General features: G+C 42.1%; 4 protein-coding genes across 6 annotated transcripts in view; 3 read left to right on the top strand and 1 right to left on the bottom strand.

The window, feature by feature from the left end:
• Window positions 1-216: 216 nt before the first annotated feature.
• Window positions 217-4,485, top strand: LOC109475602 (DNA-directed RNA polymerase I subunit RPA43-like). Its single transcript, XM_019776309.1, has 5 exons — window positions 217-484; window positions 888-1,029; window positions 1,501-1,697; window positions 1,942-1,994; window positions 2,403-4,485. The coding sequence occupies exons 1-5, from the start codon at window positions 315-317 to the stop codon at window positions 3,020-3,022; spliced, it is 1,182 nt and encodes a 393-aa protein (XP_019631868.1). The 5' UTR covers window positions 217-314; the 3' UTR covers window positions 3,023-4,485.
• A 4-nt stretch (window positions 4,486-4,489) lies between these two features.
• Window positions 4,490-9,772, bottom strand: LOC109475603. Of its 3 annotated transcripts, none has more exons than XR_002140559.1 (5): window positions 9,476-9,770; window positions 8,429-8,490; window positions 6,942-7,850; window positions 5,339-6,404; window positions 4,490-5,055 (listed from the first exon to the last, which is right to left on the bottom strand). XR_002140559.1 is itself a non-coding variant. In XM_019776310.1 (5 exons), exons 2-5 carry the CDS (start codon window positions 8,447-8,449, stop codon window positions 5,013-5,015), a joined length of 1,077 nt encoding a protein of 358 aa, XP_019631869.1. In that variant the 5' UTR covers window positions 8,450-8,490; window positions 9,476-9,771; the 3' UTR covers window positions 4,490-5,012. The 3 variants fall into 3 exon arrangements, 2 of the variants coding, with proteins under 2 accessions (XP_019631869.1, XP_019631870.1); XM_019776310.1 differs by having other exon boundaries at window positions 5,339-5,442; window positions 9,476-9,771; XM_019776311.1 differs by lacking the exon at window positions 5,339-6,404 and having other exon boundaries at window positions 9,476-9,772.
• Window positions 9,773-9,907: 135 nt separating this feature from the next.
• LOC109475432 lies at window positions 9,908-17,132 on the top strand. Its single transcript, XM_019776033.1, has 15 exons — window positions 9,908-10,060; window positions 10,634-10,804; window positions 11,198-11,404; window positions 11,679-11,798; window positions 12,061-12,188; window positions 12,421-12,520; window positions 12,741-12,863; window positions 13,122-13,142; window positions 14,091-14,159; window positions 14,386-14,556; window positions 14,829-15,155; window positions 15,440-15,562; window positions 16,025-16,152; window positions 16,544-16,643; window positions 16,947-17,132. The coding sequence occupies exons 1-15, from the start codon at window positions 9,952-9,954 to the stop codon at window positions 17,069-17,071; spliced, it is 2,022 nt and encodes a 673-aa protein (XP_019631592.1). The 5' UTR covers window positions 9,908-9,951; the 3' UTR covers window positions 17,072-17,132.
• Window positions 17,133-18,343: 1,211 nt separating this feature from the next.
• The window catches only part of LOC109475629 (serine/threonine-protein kinase BRSK2-like), a 41,930-nt gene continuing 35,671 nt past the window's right edge, over window positions 18,344-24,602 (top strand). Inside the window, exon 1 of the mRNA XM_019776366.1 lies at window positions 18,344-18,681. Within this exon, the coding sequence (XP_019631925.1) occupies window positions 18,615-18,681 (67 nt within the window). The 5' untranslated portion in view covers window positions 18,344-18,614. The remainder of the gene's footprint in view (window positions 18,682-24,602) is intronic.

Raw genomic sequence — 24,602 nt, 5'->3', positions numbered from 1 at the left:
ATCCTACTTTTTGTTGCCTCTTGTAAACCTTAATATCTGTATATTTGCAAAGTATCAAATGAATCTCATTGATGTATTTATACACATTACATATGCTTTTAAAACGAATTTAGCTATAATCAAAGTTTTATCACATTTTTTTGCAGGTTTTTCAAATACAACCCCTTTTTTCAATGGGAAGATCTTTGAGATTTTAGCTTCACGCGAGATTTTAGCTCCACGAGACTGGATCCAGGGCAAAATGGCAGCGCACGTGAAGAGAAAAGTTGGTGCAACTTTTTTTGTGCCGTTTTAATCTATGAATCGTTTCCACAATGGACCTGTCGTCGTTCGAAGAAGCCAGCCACCTGGTAGACGAGCCAGACTCGTGTTTGGAGATCGTGCGATGCCGGGAACACATCCCGCTGCCGCCGCAGTACCTGGGGCGTCTGCGGACAGGCGTGCAGGAGGTACTGGGCAGCGAGCTCAAGATGTACTCCGCCAGGTAGGGACGAGGATTCTTTTCTTTATATATGTCAAACGATGACAGTAGGTTATTCCTCTGCATAATTTGGTTTGGGTGGCCTTGTACTGACCAATGCAGGGTGACTGTACATTAGAATATCAGGTTGGGTAACTATGTGCTTACTGTAAATCACGAAAATTACGCGAGTCAAGGTGAGATCTCTTGTTAGATTATATTTCCACCTCTCCACCCCAATTCATGACACCGCGTCAAGTCTTCTCTGTATACTATTGTATTACAGATTCAACCACGAATTTACGGCACTGTGAAATCCCTTCTACTGCAAAATAAAACCACTGTGAAGGTAGGTTTCATGTTTTACAGTAGTGCAAAAAGTTTTTGTAAGAAGCACAATTTAATCTTGTATTTCATTTCACAACAGGCTGAAGGGGGTCCCAGTGTCCTACAGTAACATCAGCCTGGTGCAGACGGGAGGAAACATCCTAGATGACCAGCCCTACATTCATCTGGACGTGGAGACAGATTTCATTGTCTTCAGGCCCAAAGTTGGCAGTACTCTAGTGGTAAGACCTGGGAGTTACATGTAACTCAGGTTTCATCTGCAGGCGTGGATAATTAAGACATACAAATGTAGACAATGACATAAATCTTTTCTTTCTTGGTCTGCCTCAGAAATTGATTACAGTTTGTAGTTTTTTCTGTGGTGTATGAAGGTATCATTTTGGGTGGGTTGTCTGTGGGTTTGTGTGAATGTTTGTCCAGACAGAGTAGGTTGACAGCACATGGGTGGATGGGATCACAAGCAGTAATGACAGGATGTCAAAAGGTCAGTCATACCGATAAGAAATGGGGATGAACTTGATGGTCCCAGAATCAGTAATTGGAGGTTGACATATGGGGGAATTCAGGAAGCTGAGGCGAGTGACCCTCCAACCCTGCACAGTTTTTATCCTAATCCCAATTGAAGTTTGTCATACATTCTCCACACTCCATAGTAAGACCCCATTTTTAGTCGCATTCCATATTCTCCACAGGGTAAAGTCAACAAGTTAGGGAAAGGCCACGTGGGCTGTCTGGTGCACAACTATTTCAACGCCTCCATCCCGAGGCCCCGCGGCACAGTGAACGGCTGGGCAGGGTCTCGGCTGGCTGTGGGGGACAAGTTCAACTTCACTGTCACCAGGATAGAGGCTGATTATGGAGGGGTGTTAGCCATTACTGGAAAAATACTGTGAGTAACGTTCCTAACAGTTCACAAGTCAATTGCTTGGTTATCAAGTTGACTACAAAATACATGTAGTTACATTTATCTTTAAGAAAATAGGCATTAGTCAACATTATTGCCATGTCAGTGACATAAAGAGCCCAGGGGCAGGTCAAGGAAAGGAGGGGGGAAGTTTCACAAAGAGGTCTTGCTATATCATTTCATTGATATGAGATTCTGTATGTCTCAAAAATTGTTTGTTTATTCACAGAGATGACACCTGTGATAGCTATACAGACATCCAGCCTTCTGCCTGCCTCACAGGTATCTTGTACATCCTCTATAACATACTGTAAATGCATGATCTTTTGTAGCAATTTTATTTCACTGCAAGAAAGAAAAATGAGGATATCTAGATGTTTTCTGGGTAGAAACAATTCTGTGGTACACTAGTCATTAGTACAATAGTTAGGGGGACATATTTCAGTGTCATATATTTGTGGTGCAGGAGCGGTCATTGCAAATACAAAACCGTACCAAGAGCTTCAAGATTTACAGTAGATGTACTCCATTGATCAGCTCGTCCAATCACAACTCAACTTTCTGTGAAAACATTACATTTTTCAACAGAATGGATACCATCGATCTTGAGTATACATATGATGGTCCCTGGAAAGCAAGCAGATGTTAGTATTTAGTTAATGTTCCAACTGAGCATTTTGTGCCCATCAGGTACGCCTGGGAAAGGCATCATCAAAAAGAGAAAACACACCGGAGATGAAGATCCATCAAGTGGGAAGAAGTTGCGGCAGACAACAGAAACTGTTTCCCATAGAGAGGCTACTGTTACTGCAGCAGAAGAGCCAACTACATCAACTGATGACATCTCTCCAAACAAGAAGAAAAGACACAAGAAAAAGCACAGGGAAAAGGGGCATTGTGACACAGATGGTTTGTCTGTCTCTCCAAAGGCTGGTCAGCTTTCACCTGATTGTGAGGACAACCAAGATGAAGGAAATACTTTGACAAAGAAAAAGAAGAAACATAAGGAAAGCACCAAGGAAGATTTGCCGAGTATGGAAGAAGCAGTAATCGAGAGATTCACTAATACTGCAGAAAGTTTGCCTAAAAAGCAGAAGAAGAAAAGACAAGAAGAAAATTGTTTTGTGTCATCAGCACAGGAAGGCAAAAACTATGGTGAGGGACATTCTGGGATACATAGCAAGCTGAATGGAGACAAAAATGAAGAAACACAACTATCGGTGGAGAACAATGTCCTAGAAACACAGTCCACATCTACAAAGAAAAAGAAGAAAAAGCATAAAGATAAGAAACGTTCTTGTGACAGATAGACCATTGATGAAAAGTAGAACCAATGAGAAGGAAGGACATAAGGAAAGACTAACCAGGGAGGCAAAACTGACTGTTCAGTGGCACAGGTCTGGACCTAATCATCAGAAATAAACTGTCATAAGAAGTACAATATATTTCTACAAAAGAAATAATTAAATACATGTAACCTTTGTTTTATTCTAGGATCTCAAAGAAACGAACAAATTTTGTAGCAATTGTGTTCTGTATTATTAGAGGAAAGCTCGTAATATTAGTAAGAAATTTAAAAAAATATTTTACTATCTATGTAATTAAGTATGAAACCATGTGAGTTTTTTTTAAATTGCCACATTATGCTCTCATCTCCTGTGACTTTGTCATATTTACCATTTTACATACTTTGAATAGGGCTATATACTTTGCCAAATGCACTTTAAGTTCTGGATGTTTTGATTTAATTGACATAAAGGACTTTATAATTTTTATGTTGATAGCATGCATAGTACTGTTGTAAGTTACTACTCGTAACGCATGAGGCCATGAGGGCAAAGTGACATTGTTATGTAGTACTTTTGAATTGTTACAGAATTCAGTAAGTATTAATGTTGAAGAAAGGAGAAACTTTTCAAAGATATCAGACAAACTCAAAGACCCCATAACCCTACTACAAAACTCCTATGTCATGGTGAATTTTCTAAAAAGATGTATTTTGTCAATGACAACTACTCTATAGCTAAGGAAGGTTATGCAAAATGGTTTTCTCTTGTATTCCACAAATTAGGATTAACAGTAATGCTTGTTTAAAAAAAAATCATAAAAGACCACAATCATTGAAGTTAACTTTATAAGCACCAAATTTATTCAAACTTGTTAATGTCATTTCATGTTCATTCATTCATTCATGTGCCTACAGACAGACATACTGCACACGAGGGTCTGTTGTTGACACACTGCATCTCGATTTTGACAATTTAGGACATGAAAATCAGGAAAACTTGTAATTAAATACAACTGTTTTAGACTTAAATATGTAAACCCTCTTACAAAGATAATTAAACATTGAGTAAAATAACAGTTGGCAGCATATATGACTTACATAATGCTTGACCGAGGTTTAGGTACAGATTCATCTAGACTGTAATAATTCTATTTACCTTCCACCCACCAGTGTTAGAATCACAACATTCAGAGTTTCCTCCTATAGTCCACAGCCTCACCTATTCACTTTAATTTGAACAATAAAAAGGTTAGATTAGATTATGATAAAGAAATATGATACTTAAGTCTTCACCTTACTTGTTTTATGACACAATATGAGATTGGCACATTTCTCCTAAGATAGCGTAAACATTGGCCACTAACTCAACATTGTTACAGCTTTTCTATGCTATAATACTTTTACCCTTGACAGTCTTGACTCCATTGGTAAGTATTAGTGATTCTGTCTGGAAGACAACATGCCCAAATGTGTATACATGTATATTCATATATGTTGACAGTTTTAAGGATTGGTTAAACAAGTCTTACACTAGGAAATATGTTTAAGTCTACAAAACAGGTTAAATTCTCATGCCCTATTAACTGTACACATCCTTTCTTAATACCCTACCATATAAGGTTAGTGCTTACGACCCGTATTTTTGTCCCGCTCTATGCCATGATTTTACACGAACGTAGCTTGCGTTTTTCCTATATGTTATAGTGTCCTCCATACTACACGGGTAGCTGGGAAAAAGTAGTAGGAGTTCGCCAGCCATAGAGTTACAAGCTGCAAGGCTTGGGCAGGCCAATTTTTACTCCAAAGATGAGCCAAGCCTCTGCTGAAATTGTCCCTCAATTTAAGCTGATTTGTACAATTTCGTTTCCCCCATGAGGTCTGGGGGAGACTAGTAATTTTAAACTAAAGGAATACAAGTGTGTGTCGGAGCTATTCCTTTCTTAAAAGTTAAAGGAAGAATCCAAAGACCACTCGAGCATATGAGAGATGGCATCAGCAGGCAGGTTATGTGATCAATTGTTTGGTACGTACACCACACTCTGTAGCTCCTGGTGGCTGTATGGAGAAACACAAGGATAGAAACAGTCAATGGAAACAACATTTATAGACCGAGCATATCCTTAAAGAATGCCATATATAATAGTGAAAGCCAGCTGTAATATATATATATAAGTGTGTCTGGGATTGTCTGGGGAGGTTGTGCATACCAGTAATATTGTGCATTTGTGTGTATGCCTCTGTATGTGCGTGTGTGTATATGTGTGTGCGCGCGCGTGCGTGTTCTCAGATTCCCACAAACCAACCCTATAATAACTGATTAAGCTCTACACGAACTCACATGTCTTGTGGCGTGTACGTGTCCTGTATGTCCCCTTCAGGCTTGCCACTGATGTCATCATCATTACCAGATGACTTCCTGCCAGGCTCCACCGGTTCATAGGCCTTATGATAAATCATATATATGTATACATATACAATTTCCTATATACTAACACTCTAGAAATTATTTCCAGTTTTGGCATGTTTATTGTCAAAACAGTGAGACCCTTAGAGCGCTACTTCTATGTAATGGAACGGTCGGATGTCTACTACAGTCATTGTCAGTATGGAATGTTACAATCGGAAACGCAACACCGGATGCCAGGTTAAGGATTAAATTGCTTAACTTTCGCAATTAGTATTGACAACGTATTAACTGTTAGTTGACCGTGACGACAATGAAATTAGAAGACGTCTGTTTACAATTGTGTTAAACCACAACTAAATTTGTTACATTCACATTACAGGGTCGAGAGACGGTTATACATGTTATATATAGTGGGATCACAGATACACATGTCCACATTAACAGTTCTGAATGGTGGTTAACAACTGAGGCAGACACCAAAAATGGAATGTTACAGAATCGAACCTGCATCACTAGCTGTACACGGCTTTGCCAATAGGATTTAGTCCTAATCCAGTCATTCCGGGGATTAAAATCTTACAACGCGCGCGTTTACAGGGAGTTCTGTGCGCTTACTTTTGGCACAGTTCAATGACCAAATGTCTCTAAGATTCTTAATCTCAGACTCCAAGCAGAGCAGGGTGAATGTGGTCATGTGGTCGACTGCCTGACGCCAAACCAGAAAAAGGTTACGACTTCCCAATCGAATATGTGCTTGAATACTAGTATTACACTGTACGTGTATTGCCATACATTGTACCTTGTGCAATTGTCGCGCAATAAAGTTCTATGTACTATGGAAATGCCGTGTAACAGAATCATTTTCTTCCATTTGGGAATCTTTCAATTTTACAATTAGCTGTCTGTCCCACCACCCTACTACTACGATGTGACTGTCGATAGGAATTTTAGTAAACAGTGTTCTCAAGACGATGTCCTTCGTGTTGAGGTTTCAACGCTGTAAGAACGAAATAGGTGTAAGTGTGAGTAAGTGAGTTAGCTACTTTGTACAAGAACGAGTATTCACCATATCCCCGGCCCTTTCTCCCCCAAGAAAAATACGCCGTGCAATCAAGGATATGATGTCCTTGGAGCAATGTTGAATCAAGGAAGTTTTGGTTGAGTTCCCTGATTTTCTAGTTTCTAGTTCTTCGTGGCTTTGATAACATAATGTTAACTCTAATATTTACATCCCTAGACTGGGTGCCACCCTATTTAATGTCGCGGCTCCCATACTCGCTCCCTAGGAAATATTTCTTAGGGAGCGAGTATGGGAGCAGAGGCATGCACCCAGGCTACTACATCCCTCCTTTCCACCACCAATTTAAAAAAAAGAACGGATACAGCACAATCTTTCAGTATTGGGTTAGGCCAAGGACGTCCTTGGTTAGGCAAAGCTAACTTCGACTTCATTCTTCCTGCCGCTACTGACACTGGAGGCGCCATGTGTCGTGCCATTCCCCCGTAGACTGTTGGCAGGTAGGTACAGACTTACTTCATCTGGCTCCAGAGTCAGAGCTCGATCTTCAATGTCCCTGCGAACACTGCCATGGCCGTTTGTAGCTCGCTTGTCTCCTTTGGCGGGGTCGAGGACGGGGACATAGATCGGCGGATAGGCTTCGATAACTTCGTTGTCTCCCTTGGTGGGGTTGACGGCTTGACCCTGGGGGACATACATCGGGTAGGCTTCGGTAGCTTCAGTGCCTCGGTCGGCTCCGAGAGGATTGACGCGAACTGTTCCGACAAAACCGTTGTCGCCCTCCTTCAGTGCTGCCATCAAGACCTGCTGGTGCATTAGCAGACTCTCATATGTGTCCTTCACGAACGCGTCCAGCTGGTCAAATATGGGATAGTGGAAGGTGAATCCACCGTTGTTCTCGCGGTAGAAGTCGTCTTCCTGAGCGTACTCGATCTCTGTGTCCAGAGTCCCGTCTTTCCTGAGCTGCCAGTGAGACAAGACGATGCGCAGGTAGTTGGTGTGGAAGAGGAAGTCGGCAAACCCCTGAGGAAAATGTCCCTCGCAGAGGTGGATGTGGTTGCGTATGATCTCCTCTGCCTTCAGGTCTAGTGGGTACATGACGTAGAAGAGGAATGTCCGCCATCGTGAGAGCATCATGCTGCCGGTGTGTCGGTCCATCTGCCAGACTTGCAGCGAGTCGTTCAGGTACGAGTCCAGGGTGGAATGTGTGCCCAAGGCCTGGGCGTACGCCTTGTGATTGGCCAGTCTGTTGCCGTACAGCGGCCCCCACAGTTTGGTGAGTTGCTGGTTGACGCGGTCCAGTCTGGCGCGGAGACGCTGGTCGCGGCGGGACTGGTGTCGGAAGTGGCAGTACGTCACCACGGCAGCGACGGTGGCGATCAGGACGGAACCGCACACTGCCAGTCCGGCCCAGAGGGGCATGAGCTGTCAGGTCGGAAACGGAAAAGGGTAGTCAATAACAACAACTACAGTACTAATAGTCAAGAGTTCGTCAGAAGGATGACGGTTGAGACTATCAATTTTACCGGTTTCGACTTTTTATTCCAAAGTCTTTATCAGAAAATTACAACAAAAACTACAGTACTTTTTATTCACCAGTAGGTTTTTATCTTTTTTTTTTACAAATTAAAGATATTTTTGGTAATCCATAATTGTTGTAAATAGACTATATAGTGTTTTCTCTAGCACAACAACATGCTGGGGATAACAAAATACTAGTACCATTAACGTTATATGACTAATACTAATATCCTTTCTTTTGGAAGAAGGGCGTTTGCAATAGCCTGGTTACCAAACCTATTATAGCTGCCGAGCAGGCTTCCAAGAAGGAAAACTTGCTGGACGGGGTCGTATGTCAAACCCCAGAGGCAATGGTAGTTTGGGAGCGATGATGGTGGCATAATCCATTGGCCATAGTGAAAAGGTGGACGCTATCAATACCAGTCCAGTCCAATGAAAATTAAGCATATCGATCAAGACCACAAAAGTACATATTGTCTCACCTCAGGTGAAGGTGTGGCCATGGTACCGTCCAATCGTTGGTTGTCAGGCTTGCCTTGTCAATCTTAAAAGCAAAACAACACATTATTCAACATTACGTCTCATATCTCGTTTTTATGTCATAAGGGACAAGTGGTACAGTGGTAGTTGTTTAGATGTTTCTACATCTGCTGCAAAGTCTGCCTTGTCCCCCCGACGACCAGTGTCGGTCATGGGACTAGGTAGGTAGGTACTAAGGTAGTCGTCTATCTACGTTCCAGTTCAGTAACACCCAACGGATCCACATGTACATGTAAGGTAAGGGTCAAGCCGGAAATGAGTGGTGACTTCCTCGTAAATGCAAACATGTATGGATGGATGTCTTCCCCCTTTTTGGCTGATCTTGGTCTGTCTCACATGGACAAATTTAAAACTGGAATATCCTTCAACTTTTGAGGCAAAGCCAGTGAAGACAGCTGTGCCAGAACACTTGCCGCATTACTCAAGTTAAATCACAAAAACTACACCGCGTCTCTTGTGGCTTATTGTTAAGAGGTTTTAGGTAAGCAAGGAGGTCCCCTTTATTAAGCTCCTTGTAGTTCATGTGAGTCACTGTCTATATATAATTATCAGCATGTAAACCTAACAAAAAAACAGCCATACATAGGCAGTCGATACTAGCCGGACCGTGCTGTTTCCAGCACAAAATCTTCAGGCCAGAAGCTCCATTGCTGAATACATAAAGTACCTAGATCGACACTACCATAACACTACCATACTACCGTAACAACTAGATGTTTAAAAGACAAAAACCACACAGGTCACCTTGGCACACATCCGTATCGCTATGTGATGAAGTTGTACATTGTCTGTACAGTAAATGTACCTTGGATCGACCCTTCCAGCTGGTGACCAACAAAAATAGGTCAAGCTTTGCTTTTCCAACCTGTGCCGCATAATTTACATACATACATGTATGCATACATGTCATAGTGACCTTCATCGAAATTTGAAACAACTTAGAATGTGCTTTAAGGATGTTTTTAAGGGCTAGCTAAACAGGTACTCACCGGCAGGAGGGCAGCACAGCTGACGGGTGTACGAGACACACTCAGGCTTTCTGACTCGGACGAAACCAAAAAACTTCCCCTGGGGCTGGGTGTGGACAGAAATCTTCCTCCTGGTTTCTTTTATGGATAAGCCGTTTTCTAACAAACAAATGGCACAACAAGTAAACGGTTTGCTGTTACGTTGCCAGGGACCACTGAGAACAGCTGACTTCTAACTGATCCAAACCTACGAATTGTTCACCCCAACCAGTCTCCTGAAGGTGTTTGATTGATGTCGCAGACAACTTCTTTAACTGGTTTTTCCGCCGCATTATCTCACAATACCAAAAATTCGTTCGTCTGGATCTCATTAACGAGACAAGTGACAAACAAATAATGCACCTGTAACCAACAACGATGTAATTTAAATATGAACGGTGTGTAACTCTTGTAAGACCTGGCATCGCCGGTTCTTTGGTAGGTTTGTGTGTTTCCTCATGACGGTGGTAAACAGGGTGTCCACGAAACAAGAACGTGTTAAAATGACATCTTATGTTCTCTTTGTAATCGCCGTTTTGGAGGTCAGAGGTTACGACATTCACACAGGTAGTCACCAGTCGTGTGGAGTTTGTACTGCTTTTGTGAGGTCCTTTTTACACTCGGCTGTAGGTCTCGGGATATGCGTTATGGTATCTTGACCATCTACTGTGAGGACAATGATATAAATCATTGGTAGACCGAAATTAATATATCAAGAATGCCTGCCTTGAGCTTGAATACTTGAAATTAAGGGCAGAGTTGAGAAACTTGATTGAATGATAGGTATTGTGTTATGTGTTTACACTATTCTGTCTAGCAATCTTCCTAAGTTAACAACTCTGTATGATGTTTCTGTCTGTATTTGTTACTCTCCAAGCAGAGGTTTGTGTTTTGGGGGTATTTTTAGCTGTTTTTAGGCTTTTTTATCGGGGTTTCTCTTTTGCACTGAATTTTTTTCCCACCAAACCCCCCAAAAAAATTCAGTGCAAAAGAGAAACCCCGATAAAAAAGCCTAAAAACACGCTAAAAATACCCCCAAAACCCAAACCTCTGCTTGGAGAGTATGTATTTGTCACGATCGGTTAGTCTTGATTTTGCATTGCATGTCGTAACTTTATCGGGCCCGATGTACGATTGCAGTATTCTCGTGTGCCGAGCTTCCGGACGGCACCTACGCAGATCCCGAAGTCTGCACCATCTATCACCTCTGCCACTCCAGAATCAACTACTCCCTGCGCTGTCCCGAGGGACAGGTGTGGGACCGATGGTTGCACCACTGCCGCCTAGCGGACATTTCAAAATGCTGCAGAGGTTTGCGAATTGTTTGACCAACCTCGGAAGCTCACAAAGATGACTGACAAGAAGTCGTGTAATGACCTTTAGCTATAGATGTCAGCTATATATTGTACGCTACGGAAAAGAAACAAGCGTAAATATTACAACGTTTAGTAGTTGTGGTTTCCACATGTCATGTCGTCTCCGTGATGCTAGTGTTACACAAATAAACCGATCCCATAGCTCCGCCCATCCCCGTCAAAACGTAGAAATGCAAAACAACTTGAACACCTGAACATAAAAATGCAAATAAATGACGGTCATGCAGCCGCCCTCTCATTGGTGGTACCACTAATTGACACACTATCATTGGTTAAACTGCTAATTGTAGTGGACAGTCAGGATCGGTCTATCTCCATCCTCCCTTAGGGGACGGCTGTTTGATGTCCGGGGACGTGGTGGCTGAGGAGGTCGTTGCCGAACTATCCAGAAGAGTGGAAAGCCTAGAAAGAGAGAACAACCGACCGAACCAGCTGATGGAACAGGTGGCCGCTGAGAATATTCAACTACGGAACGAGCTTGAGCTTCTCAAGGCAAAAGTGGACAGTCTAGACAGTAGACTGACGACAGAACTCGGTAACGGCATAGCCCTGTTGTCAATTCGAAAAATAACGACGAGCCGTACTAGTACTAGTATATACTTCGCTCTAAATGTGTTTCAGAGTCATTTTCTCATCAACCTGAGTAACTTGTCGACAACTTTCCAGCGATGATTCACACTTGTGTTTTGCTTCCACATCATTCAGTTGACATACATAATGTCCTGAACATTCCTCAGTATATACGGTTTGATTCACAGTGTTAAAAAGGCAATTATTTTCCAAACCGTATTTTGTTGCTATTATTCCAGACGTTCCCCTTCCTAACGCAGTGTTTGCGGTGAAGGTTGTGTCGGCAGGGTTTGATGACTCGGCTGCTGAGGGAGGTTGTGCTGAAGTCTGGGTGGGCGGTCACCAACACGCACTGAATCGTAAGAAACTGGTGATGGGCCAAGCAGGGGCCAGCCATTTCAAAACATACGAAAAGAAGAATGATTGCTGAGTCGCCATTGGTTGTCGTGGATAATTGATACTTCTTTCCAACCAAGTACATGTACTTGCGAATTTCGTAGCCTGGTATCCAAACCTGCCGAGTCTCAGTCTTTCGTCGGACAAGGCTGAAAGAGACTCGGGAGCTATAATGGGTTTGGATAGTCTACCAACGTACCAATGTTGATGTTGTCGTTATGATAGGTAGGGGGATCAATGTGGTGATAGTGGAGGAGATGTCCGGACAAACCGAAGATTCCCAGCGGTTCGACACTTACGGTGACCCCGAGGCGGGGGTCAAACTCAGGGACTTCCTGCGCGCAGTGACGCCGGTGAGACACGAGAGAGAACATAATACACACATGTACATCAATGTGCTTACACAGAAATACCATGCCATTATCATCAAAACAACGGGGAATATAGGCCGTTACTGGATGACATAACCGCTTTTCAATGACGACACAGTCAGGCAGATTACTAGTAATCATACTCAGTGTTCAAAACTGGTACGAATATTATTTATGTGTTATACAAACTTCCTCCTTGATCCAAATGTTCCAGGGCCGGGTCGTGTTGATAGCAGTAAAAGACGAAGGAAGCAAGTACGCCGTCGACGCTATGGAGGAACTTCAACATCTTGGGTCAAGTTTGGAAATCTTGGGTACGTTTACACTAATGTTAGATATAACAAGAAAAAGTGACATGAAGCGTGCGTATTGAGCGCCACAACCAGGCTCTCGGCAGTCCTCTTTCTGAGTAGTCCAATTATTTATCAGGCTGTAACAGAAACTTAAGGGGCCTGGCACTGACATCTCGATAACAGCTGCCTGCATTCACTCTTTTATTTACACGTAATCTCTTTCTTTTGCCATTCTCCGCAGGTTATCGGGAATCCTGGGCAGTGATCGGTAAGAAGGGAAGTAAAACCTCCTGGTTTGTGGAGGACAGAAGACCGAGGTACCAGGGACCCACAGTCATCGAGGCGCTCATACCTGTTTCAACATAACGAAGGAGGACATCAAAGTGCATCATTGACTGTACCATGTTTTTAAGGCCGCACATTCAGAGATATGCCGGATACAAACAGAGTCTCTGTGTTTGTCTCACCTTTCCCATATCAAAAATAAATAGTACAGCAGCTAAATCAGCAATTGAGTCATATTTAGACAACTAATCACCTGGCAATATTCACATCAGTAGGTCGATATTGTTCCTGTCTACACGTAGTTGTTTACACGGGTACACAAATATGATTATTGCAGCATTCAGGATAAACTGTACCCGTAAGAGGGGGCTGCTTCCAATCGTTATCGGGTAATGATAGGCACGTGTATGATTTTTAAACGAAATAGACTTGTGCAGAGTCGTAACAACGTTAACGAAAACACTGTACAGGAGCGAACAAAGGTGTGACTTGTACACTCTCATTCAAAACGAGCTAAATATTTTCCAGTTTTGGGTTGGATCCCAGCTAAAGTGCGACTTTATCACGGCAAGCATTGTTTGCTTGGTGCTGATGAATAACACTGACATGTGCCACAGAAGCTCGACTACTTACTCCTCGTCATTAGCCTCTCTAGTCATCGGAACTGCGCACGCCTCGGTGTAACCTGCTGTAAGTAACGAACGTTCCTTTGTGTCTGTCTGGGCATCCCTTCATAAAGCCTTAACTAGAAGGTAGCTGTTACAACATATTGGATGGTTGTTAACGTTCCATTAACGATCGATGCAACTTGCATTCGTCCCACAAGCAGGATCACCGAGACCGCCTGACTGAAAATCTAGGACCAGACGGATTCGAAACAATTTCATTTTGTTGTTATGATCAGCATGCATTGTGCATTAAAAGCCTTATCTGAAATCTCTATACATGTAGCATATTGTGATATACAAGCAGATCTTGCCGTGGCAAAATCCGGTAACTCACGAAATCGGACCTACTCCTGGCCGGCTGTTATGATTTTGGAACCGGGAAGATCTGTAAGAGATAAAGATATCTGACTCACCTGTATGTTGTAATCACCATGGATTGTCTTTACGGATCTTTTTGTTCTTTATGCGCGAGAGACCATGTATAATATCATAATTATAATCGGAACGTGAAGTGAAATTATATATTTATCTGAATTACACGAATGACATGGATTAAAAGTCCTGAAAATGTTATGTGTGTATATTGCACGACCCTATACCGTTAAGTCAGCTGAAGAAGTTTTTATGTTAAACCGCAGGAGAGAAGAAAATGTTGAGGTTCATTTGTCTCGTAATGCTGGCGGCCACGGCGAGCGGGCAAGGGACAGGTAATGTTCTTTTTTTCTACACTTAATTTGCACGACGTCGACGGTCTTCTGCCTTACACAAGGGGCAGCTAGTCTTTGAGCATTGCTTATCCTCCGCTTTGTTGACAATGTGTTCCACATGCTCTGGCTGAATTATGTAGTTATTGGCTCAATCTTCCTTGAAGACACTAGTGATATCCCGAGCAAAACAACATGACAATTAAAACAGTAACCTCCTCCCTCCCAGACGCCCAGTGCGAGGGTCGGTCTGACGGTGTGTACGCGGACCTGGAGGACTGCACGGTCTACCACCTGTGTCACGGCGGGCGGGACTACCAGATCCGCTGTCCGGACGGCTACTTCTGGAGCGACGATGTCCACTCCTGTAGACTGGCGGACATCGCACAGTGCTGCTCCGGTATGCGATAACATGTCACAGACGTGCATACGCGTACGTCTTGCAAACACTAAGCGTTTTTAGGCCCTCTCACGCACAGGCCGTATATTGGAAAAAGAAACTACTACTGCATCTCCAAGGTTACATCAGCTCAGGGACAGGCCTTCTAGGCAATTTACTGGGAACAGCTAGGATACCTAATATGTAAAAACAAACAAACAAACAAATCTTTATGTTGATGTTATTCCTTCAGTCTTTTTTGTATGTTCTGATCCTCCGGCCCGTTTCCCCAGGCCAGGGCGTGTGCGAGGCGACGTCGTACGCGGAAGACGTGACGATGCTGTCGGGCAGGGTGCAGACCCTGGAGGCGGACTCAGCGGACGTGCAGGCACAGGTCAACAGTCTGACCACCGAGAACACCGCTCTCCGGACACAGATGACGTCACTTCAGGGCGAGGCCAACAATCTGACCATAGAGAACGTCGCACTCCGGACAGAGCTGACGTCACAACAGGGAATGGTCAGCGGTCTGACCGCTCAGAACGCCATTCTACGGACCGAGCTGACGTCACTCCAGGTGACAGCGGCGGACCTACAGGACCAACTCAACAACATCTCAGGTATCGAGAAAGGTTCATTTCATTCTGAGATGGTAAATTACACTCTAAACTGTCCTCAAACTAGGAAAATTGACCGAATTTTCAACTGAGGACACGTGACCTTGTGGGTCAAGGGTTGTTAGAAGTAGATATCGCCCCTCGTCTAGGTTGAGATTATAGGTTGGTACGTTGATGTAGATGACTTCATCTGCACCTCTCTAGTTACGTGGATGGGAGTAACGAAAATCCCACAGTAGCAAATCTAGCCATTACCGAAATTGTAACGATATTCCGATTAATTCCAGTGCCGGTAGTCGTCTCACGGACCACTATCAGTGCCAAAGTCATCTCTGCTGGCTATGATGACCCCGGCTACCTGGGCGGAAGGGGTGAAGTCTTTGTGGATGGAGTGCAATACGCCATGAACGGTGCGTTCTTGTAACGTTTCTGACACTATTGGAAACTTTAGACCTATGATGCCAACAGATGACATACCTATGTAGCACCGGTGTAACGTAAGTTGCGTTTGGCAGCTAGATGAATATGTTGCCTGCTCAACTGGACAGAATAGATAACAGAAATGCTTTGATGAAACATGCAGGAAACTGGAGACAGGAATCAGGTGACTATATTGACTTCCTCTCAGTCTGAGGGGGCTAGGGGAGCCCATTTAGACGTTCAACCTGATCTTCCTGTCAATCTGCGGTTATATATATATATACATAACCTCCTGCTCCCTTCCTGCCGCTCAAATACCTTCTACCAAATACCTACTCCTTTTAACTACTTGCAGACGCTCATAAAAACTGTACCCTTGTACACGGAGGTAATGATTGGGGAGGCATGGAGTGTGTTTCATGACATTTTGGCTACAATAATTTCTTATCCAGGCCGTGGCTACAACGTGGTGATCGTGAACGAAATAACGGGGCAGATGGAGGATTCCGTGCGGTTTGACACTTATGGCGACCCAGCAGCCGGCGTTTCGCTTCGAGACTTCCTCCGTGGGGTTCCAATAGTAGGTGTCAGTCTGTATAAGCTTTACCTCTTCACGTTCCTTCATAGCTGAGTGCGAACGTATCGGTATATGTAACAAGAGATATACAGAAATGGTTTGTGTACCGGATACCGTCTATGATTCGTAGGTACTCTCCAAGCAGAGGTTGATGGAGGAAGATCGTTACTTTATATACTGTATATGGCCCGGTTTTTTGTCGCGAATTGGACCCTCTCTGGCCAATGGATACTGTCTGGCCAATTCGATACTGGCTTTTTGCAACCCTAGGATCTGCTTGGAGATTAAATCGTAGGTAGCGGGCAGCCTGAAACTGTAGTAACGCATGTTTTGGGTCGGATTCCGTGAAGTCTAACCTTTACACACACATGGTATGCCGTACTGTATTCGGCAGGGCCGTATTGTGCTGATCGCCGTGCATGACGAGGGAAGTAGGTACTCTGGTGACGCCATGGCAGAACTCAGCTCTCTGGGTTCCTTCTCACCGGATATCGGTATGTTCGACGTAGATATTGTAGAAATTTATATTATGACGTCCGCGCGTCAGGTAACGTTATGACAACGTTACGTTGCCAATCCACGTGGTTATGTTTTCTTCCATGCCATGATGTTTAAAGTTTTCCTCTGATCCTAAGATTCTCGGACATTATTCAATCATAGTTATAGTATCCACTTTTTAATCTTTTTTTATCGATTGGTGATCAAAAACTGTTGTTCAAAGCAATTTTTAGCTAAGTCACCCATGCGCAACCGTGGGTCACTATTATTCTAGTATTGTATTTGTTTCTTTTCTTCAGCGCACCGCACGTCCTGGGCCATGATCAGTAAGAAGGGCAGTAAAACGTCCTGGTTTGTGGAGGACGAGCGGGACCGCTATGCCGGGCCGACTGTCGTGGAGGCAGAGATCCCCCTGTCTGTCTGAGAACGACCCAGAACACGGCCCAACACAGAAGGGAAACCAAAATAAAATCTCTTCAAACCTACGAAATGTGTGTTTTACTATTGAGGCACACACACACACACACACACACACACACACACACACACACACACACACACACACACACACACACACACACACACACACACACACACACACACACACACACACACACACACACACACACACACACTGGTACAAACCGTTGAAATCTTCTGTCGCTTTTGATAGAAAGCACAGAACCACGTGGATAGAAACAGAACAACCAGCTGGATTCCGCACGAACTGCCCCCTATCTCTCGGAGGTTTACGTGCAGTAAGATATACAATACAGCGTTGCTCTGAGTATGAGCGGGAATTATAGTTCGGCTTCTCTCAAACTCCTTCCAAACCCATCCTCTAGATCTGCCATAGCAACAGTCACATTTTATGTTAAGAAACTACCGAGCAATTTATCAGCAGAATTGTTAAGTTTTAACGAAAATATAATGAGTCGTCAGGGTGTCAAATACAACTTTCATTACACTTATGTTAGGTCAATAGACGTAGACTAATGTAGCCTCCTTTGAAGCCGTTCCGGGAGCGTTCGGCTTTTTTTTCTTGGGGTGGGGTGGGGGGTGGGGTGCTAGGGAAGGTGGCCAGAGTGTGATCTGTGATCTACGTGCGATCAGAAAACTTGCCCCCCCCCCATGGTATATTATTATAATTTCTAACAAAAATGCCACAATGTAAACATTGAAAAAATGTATTACATCGGGGCCCCGTGAACAAGTCAAGGCGGATCGCTCTGACCTTCAGTAATGGCAGACCCCCTCCTCCCCTCCTCTCAATCATGACGCAAAGTGGATGGTCCTTGAAAAATCGAAATGAAAGGACCCCAGGAAGCAAGTATTTCACCGCCGCTTAAAATTTTAATCATTTGTGGGAACAGGCATGCCGCATGCATGTTTCTGTTTGTAAAAGAAAGTGCTGCGTTTCAATCTACTGGGTTTTCCAATCACAATTTGTTCTTGTTGATGGTAAACACATTATTTCCCTCAGAGCGCCCACTGCCACTGTTACCGTCCATTCAATGGCATTACCACGGCAGTTACTAATATTAGCACGGCAAAGGACAAACATATATACACACTGACCCACATTCCGCGTGTGTCTTGCATGCATGCAGAGGTTGGTCCGCAGACATTGCGTGATTGTTCCTTATTTCTTGTGGTTTTATTAATTCTCTCAAGTCCCACATCACGGCGGACATAATTTTATCGACCTAATTCAATATTAATGCTGAAATGGGGCGGCAGTGTCCCGGATGTGACATCTGGATATTGCAAATGGCGAGTCCAGAGATGGGAAGCCGGATGGTGGAAGGGCCACGGTGTAACTGTATCCACGGCGCTCCCGGAAAAATGTCCAGACGGGAATGATGCTCGTCCTGACCTTCCAGGAACGATGGTCCCGCTTGTCTAGCCGGTTGTACGTGGATTTTTAAGGGGACGATCGTGTACGGGGGGAATTTTGGGTTGTGAAGATGTCGGGGGAACACCAAATGGTGGGACCTTACCGGCTGGAAAAAACACTGGGGAAAGGACAGACGGGTAAGTACACGGGTTCGACTATTTTGTCTCTTTAATTATTTCCGGGAATCCGGGCTATGACTCGCGTGCCCTCTGTTTGTACTAGGATGCCATCTCTGACGTTTTGTTTACGCAATGAAGTGGATTTAAAAGGATGAGGATTGTCTTGGCTCTACGTTACGCGCCACTGAGCGCTCCTTCCCCGCTAGCCGCCAGTATAACTCATCTTTTGACCAGTGTGCTGATCTATACTCCAATAGAATGGACCGAAATCATGACGCGGCCCGCTACAATCATGGAAGGACAATCCTCGGTGACAATTGACCCCGTTGTGTGTCTTTGTAACGCCCAGTATATAGGTTTATTGTGTGAGTGTGTTGTAACAGGCAGGTGGTGTAGTGGGGATCACAGTGGGGTGTATACCCCTCATGGGCCATTATGTAATCACGTTTGTCCAAGCACTAGCTGGGTGTTCAACTCTGGCCATCCTTGGCAATTTTCTACCTTTTCTGTAGCAGACGACATAATCACTTTTTCTATGCACCAGTCTGTTAACTGTTAGTAACAAGTCTCCTACAGATAACATTGTTTGATTATATCATATTGGCAAAGCAACATTTAATTAATAATCTGGCTTAATCGATGATAGGTAAGAAATTTAAACATTTGCCAGGTTATGATTATCTTGAGTTCATAATTTAGGCAGACTCAAAATTGTACACTTTAGTATATAACTTTATTTCTCTCAGATACGCCTGTTCCATATTTCCCTCTTATTCAGCCCCATTATCCCATGTTCCTCTATTATGATTTCCATTGTCCCATAGGATTTGCTCAAGTTGAGAAATATGTACTGTAAAATTGTGAACTGTTCACAGTGGTTTTATTTTTGGTCTAGAGTTGGTATTTTGTATTTCTATTGTACTGTGTACAGAATTGTTTTAACCATGAATTTCATACAATGCAAAAACCTCAGTTTCCCTCATACTGTGAAATAAAACCACTGCAAAAGTAGATGTATTTACAGTACTTGTTCCTCTATATAAGTTCATGCATCATTTGTACCAAAGAAGCCTGACCACTTCTTGAGGCTAAACTGTAATCCCAACCACTCCCTCCTGGTCCATTGTCCAATTATGGTAGCGAACAAGTGCATATCCACTGACCTACATCTAGTAATAACTAGGGACGTGACAAAGGAGGCAAAGTCAGAGGTGAGGGGGGATGCATGAAAGTGCAATCTCCAAGCAGACGTTGGAATTGAACATCCTAACCTTATCTAGTTCCAAGCTCTTTGTATCATGCAACCGTCCCAGAAAATAGGCTGTTGTCATTTTCCATTGTGGCATTTATTGTGCTTGGAGATTATGAAATTCAATGCAAATTATGGGTGGGGGGTGAAAAAGATTTCTGTAGTCTAAAACTATAAGCTTTCAGATTAGTGGTATGTATGTTTTTGCATTGTCATTGTATTGACTAAGCTAATATATTATGTAATATTGATCAAATTGAGATATTTTTCTAGGAATTATTAGGAGGACAGGTTGACCTGAGTCAATCTGAGGTTACATGTACTTGTGGCATAATAATACAATGAGTTGGGTGACACCTATCTGCTAATGTAGACGTTATTTCTTTAAGACCTTTTGTACCAGTCTAACAATGCTCTGTAATATAGACACCCAATGATGTTACTGATTACATTCCAAATGTTATTTTAGAGACAGGCTGTTGTCTTTCCCAACACCATTGGTTTCCAAGTTGTATGTATAATGATACTTGTCTCTACTTCTGTGTGGAAATTATTGACATGACTGGTGCCTCAGGTGCACCTATTGTCCTTCCACAGAAGTCAATACAAAGCCATTCCAACTTGCTTCGTGGACAAATAAACAATCCAATATTTTGAGATTTTAAGTCTTTCATGTCAATCTTGCAATTAAAAATGATAAAAAATTGCTACCTTTCTCTTTATATTTAGTTTTCAAGTTGAATTTCAAGTTTATTACAGAAGTTGTAAAAGCACCGGGTGATGTGGCCCAAAATTAAGAAATATGTTCAGGTTGATTCTCCAGTTTGTTATAGAAGTTGTAAAAGCATTAGGTGCCAGTATTGGCCTAAAATTGAGAAATGCTGTTGGCAGTACTAGTGCTGCTGCTGAGTTCTGCAGGCCTCACCATGTGTGTAGCTATAGGGTCCTAGGGTATTTACTCCCATGGGAAAGTTCAGGAACTTTGGCAACTGCAAATGAACATGTTGGTTAAAGAAGCTGCTTTGCTAGGAAATTCCTAGTAATGCAGGCGACATTGAAATACAGCTGGGCTTTGTGAATGCACATCAGAGTGTTACAGTTAATAGCCCATTTTGAAGTTGACTCTATGGTCCCATTCTGTGTTTTTTACCTCAGAATTGTAGCACCACATAATGTGATTAATCCCGAGTCCCCAAGCCCCTTATCTGGCCCACAGCTGGCATTCACCTGCTGCTGCTGTTTTCAATGAAGATTCTTTATTGACACAACTGTACCACCAAGTTGAGGTTGTAGGACAGTGGATCCCTGTGGTAGAAACTTTGTCAGTTATCCATTGCAGTATATAATGTAAATCCTGAAATTTTTGTGGTGGTTTTATTTTCATAAGTTTCTCAGTGACCTCTCCACCACAAATTCATGATGATGGAAATATGTCTTATATGACTACTGTTCACAAGAATTTTACAGAAATATAAACCATGGATTTAAAACTCTGTGAAAATCTCCTTTTCCTTGCTACCATGAAATAAAATTACCACAAATGTTTAAGAATTTACAGGTTGAATATAAGTTGCATGACAAGTTGATCCAATTGAGAAATAATTGATGCTTTACATATGATTTCAGTACTGAAACCAATTTGTAGGATGGTGATGACTTACTAGTTAAAGATTTCAGTGCACATTTGCATATTATGAAAAACTTCATGTTTCACAGTTTGTGTGTTATTGCATATTGGTCACTTAATGACCGAGAATAAGGTATTGGCCTATCCCTAGGCCCTTATTAATATTATATATAATAATAATGATCTGAGAAATGTATTTTTTACTTTGTCAGTTGAAACAGTGATGGTAGATTGAGGTTAATGGTATGTGAGGGATGTCGTACTGTGGAGCTGAGGTTCTGTAGAGCTGTTGATACCAGTATCACATTTATTATGATATCATAAATGTTTGATTTGACATATCCATAATAAGGCCAGGGTTTATTTGCAAGAAATGTCAATACTGACATTCTAAGATCCAGCCCTGTATTCATTTTCGGGATTATGATCATGATGCACATCAGTAAGAAATATATGAATGAATGAAAATGAATGAATGAATGAATGAATGAAAGAATGAAAGAATGAACTTAATTGCTGGACAGTTAATTGCTGTACATGGTACAATGTGTGGCTGTACATGGTACAATGTGTAGCAGTAATACAATAATACTACAAAACTAAACTATCTTAATACATTTCTTACTACAAACTACTATCTATACAGTATATGAGTTAGTCTTTTAGCTCATAAGTTCCTCCATATATTCAGAATTTCATGCCAATAATGTGATTAGTATGATCAGCTGGTATCCAGGTTAGAGTAAGTTATGTAATTCAGCTTGTCCTGAAAATCTCCTCATCTGGTAACCTTTTCCGTATTAGATGTTATATTATATCTCATGCCAAGGGGGGGTAAAAATGCGATATCCAAGTTCTTATCATATTCTAGCTTAGGTATGGCATCTTGCCTTAGATATGCAAGGTCTGTTTCAATAGATTTTATCGTATTTCATATTGAGGTCCCTTTTTTACCTCACGCTAAGCCTTCATTTTACATTGAAGTTGACATATTTCATTGGGCAACTTCTGCTTTAATGATAACCTTCTACTTGATGGTTATCCAATCTGCTAGCCCTCTGATTGAAGGCTAGCCAATCCGTCAGGCTTGCATTATATATAAAGTTGAATTTCTGCCATGTTTGCCAATGGCATTGGTAATGCGCAACGGCATGTGTGTGGTATCACGTATGACATTTACCAGCATTGGCAGAGCTTGGTTGACTCTCATACCCTTGACTCTTGCATGTACCCCATTTAATACTACAAATAGTGTGGAACACAAAACTGTACATGGAGCTGTGGTACAATGGACAAATATAACTGATTAGGTTAAATGCAGGTAGATATCCAAAGTACTGATTTGTATGTACAGTCAGCCCTAATTTAACGACTGAAGTAGAAATGTATGTGTGTATGTGGTGTTTTGATCCCTGGAATTTCAGTGGTTACAGAAAATATGCATAACTGAACGCTGCATTTTTTGCAAGTTGTTGTTCGTCTTCCTCATCAGGTGAGGTGTTGAGATGATAAATGATGCTTTTTGTAGTAGCTATGCATGTGCAATGTGGCTTTACCACGGGTCACATATTTTTGTAAGACTTAAATTTAAAGAATGCCCAATGCTGTCTCACCCCCCCCCAACTGAATCATTGTGAACTGCATGTTTACATTTCAGGGAAATAACCCTTCTGATTTACCTTAACTTGTACGGGATGGGTTACCACATATCACATCGGCATGCATAGAATATTTAATGAGAAAATTTTTTAATTATGTAATGATAACTGTCTGGAATTTCATACTTCTGGTATTTGAAAGTTCAGTGAAGGTGAACATCATTAAACATAATGTATTCAAATCAGGACTTCATTTGCATAATTTATGAGGAAATGCTAGCATGGCATTGTTTGTTGATATATCTGTCTTTTGGTTGAGAATATGATAAATTGATATAGTTCATGAAAATGAGGATCCTGTTTGCACAATCAGGAGGAATAATCTACAAATTGTCAGTCATAAAGACTAACATCATTTGACAAAGGTATGATGTCGGGGAAATCTAGTTGTTATATGTATTATGATTTATAGACGCTAAACCGGATAGTGAGTAGTGAGTGAATGAGGGCACAAGTCATGGAAAATACAGTATCGTGTATTCTTATACCGTCTATTAAATGTCTTTTTGCAGTGCATCGGGCAATCCTAGTAAACATTGTTAGATAATAATGGTGCTATTCAGGGCTAAAATGTTAAAGATAATGTATGTTTGATAAAGGTAAGGGGATATCATGAAGTAACATGCTTCCCAAGTAAAATGCACTAGTCAGTTAATATTCCAAGGGCTGTGAAACAGTTCATGTAACCAAATTGTAACCATATGTCAATTAAACTACAAAATTGCCCAAACATGACCAGGTGCCATTTTTCATTTGACGGATATAAGTGTTTGCATTGCAGGGTTCTTCAGGCTCCATGTGTGTACAGTAATATTTGCAAATGTTTGCAAATGAGTGTTCATTCAATGGTAATGTGCTTGTTTAAAGACCTCTGCAAACAAAAGGTGCGTTGTACTTTGGTCTTGTGTCAGCAAGGCCATACAAACATACCTTTATAGATGTACACAAATTGGTTTGGCTTGTTCGACAGAAAACAAGTTATCCCTAAATTTGAGAACATGCAGGTATTCTGATAACATTAGGTACAAAATCAAAGTTTTTAAACCTCGAAGCAAGAAGTAATTAAAAAAAAAAACATGTTGTTTCATCATGCTGTTATATCAAAAAGGAAATATACCAGCATTTTGACGTTGTTTTTAAGACACTGACTAAAAATGCTTTGAAAAATTCCCTGGGTTAAACCCAATGCAATGATCAAATTATGCTGCTCTTAGGATGATAATGTTTACTATCCTTCTCAAAGGTTTAATGCTTAGTTCAGTTTATTGGTATATTGATTTTAGATTGCAAAGCTGATGTCTGGGTCTCATATGACCCTGAGTTGAACTTGACCCTTGATGAGAGTTTAAACTTCTGACATTGAGTATCCATGATGGTTATCCATTGCACGGGTAGCTTTGCAGTG

This window comes from Branchiostoma belcheri, unplaced genomic scaffold, assembly GCF_001625305.1.
Source record: "Branchiostoma belcheri isolate BF01 breed outbred unplaced genomic scaffold, Haploidv18h27 scaffold34, whole genome shotgun sequence".
Taxonomy (NCBI): Eukaryota; Metazoa; Chordata; class Leptocardii; order Amphioxiformes; family Branchiostomatidae; genus Branchiostoma; species Branchiostoma belcheri.
The sequence above is the reverse complement of the archived record's forward strand: the minus strand, read 5'-3'. Positions and strand labels throughout refer to the sequence as shown.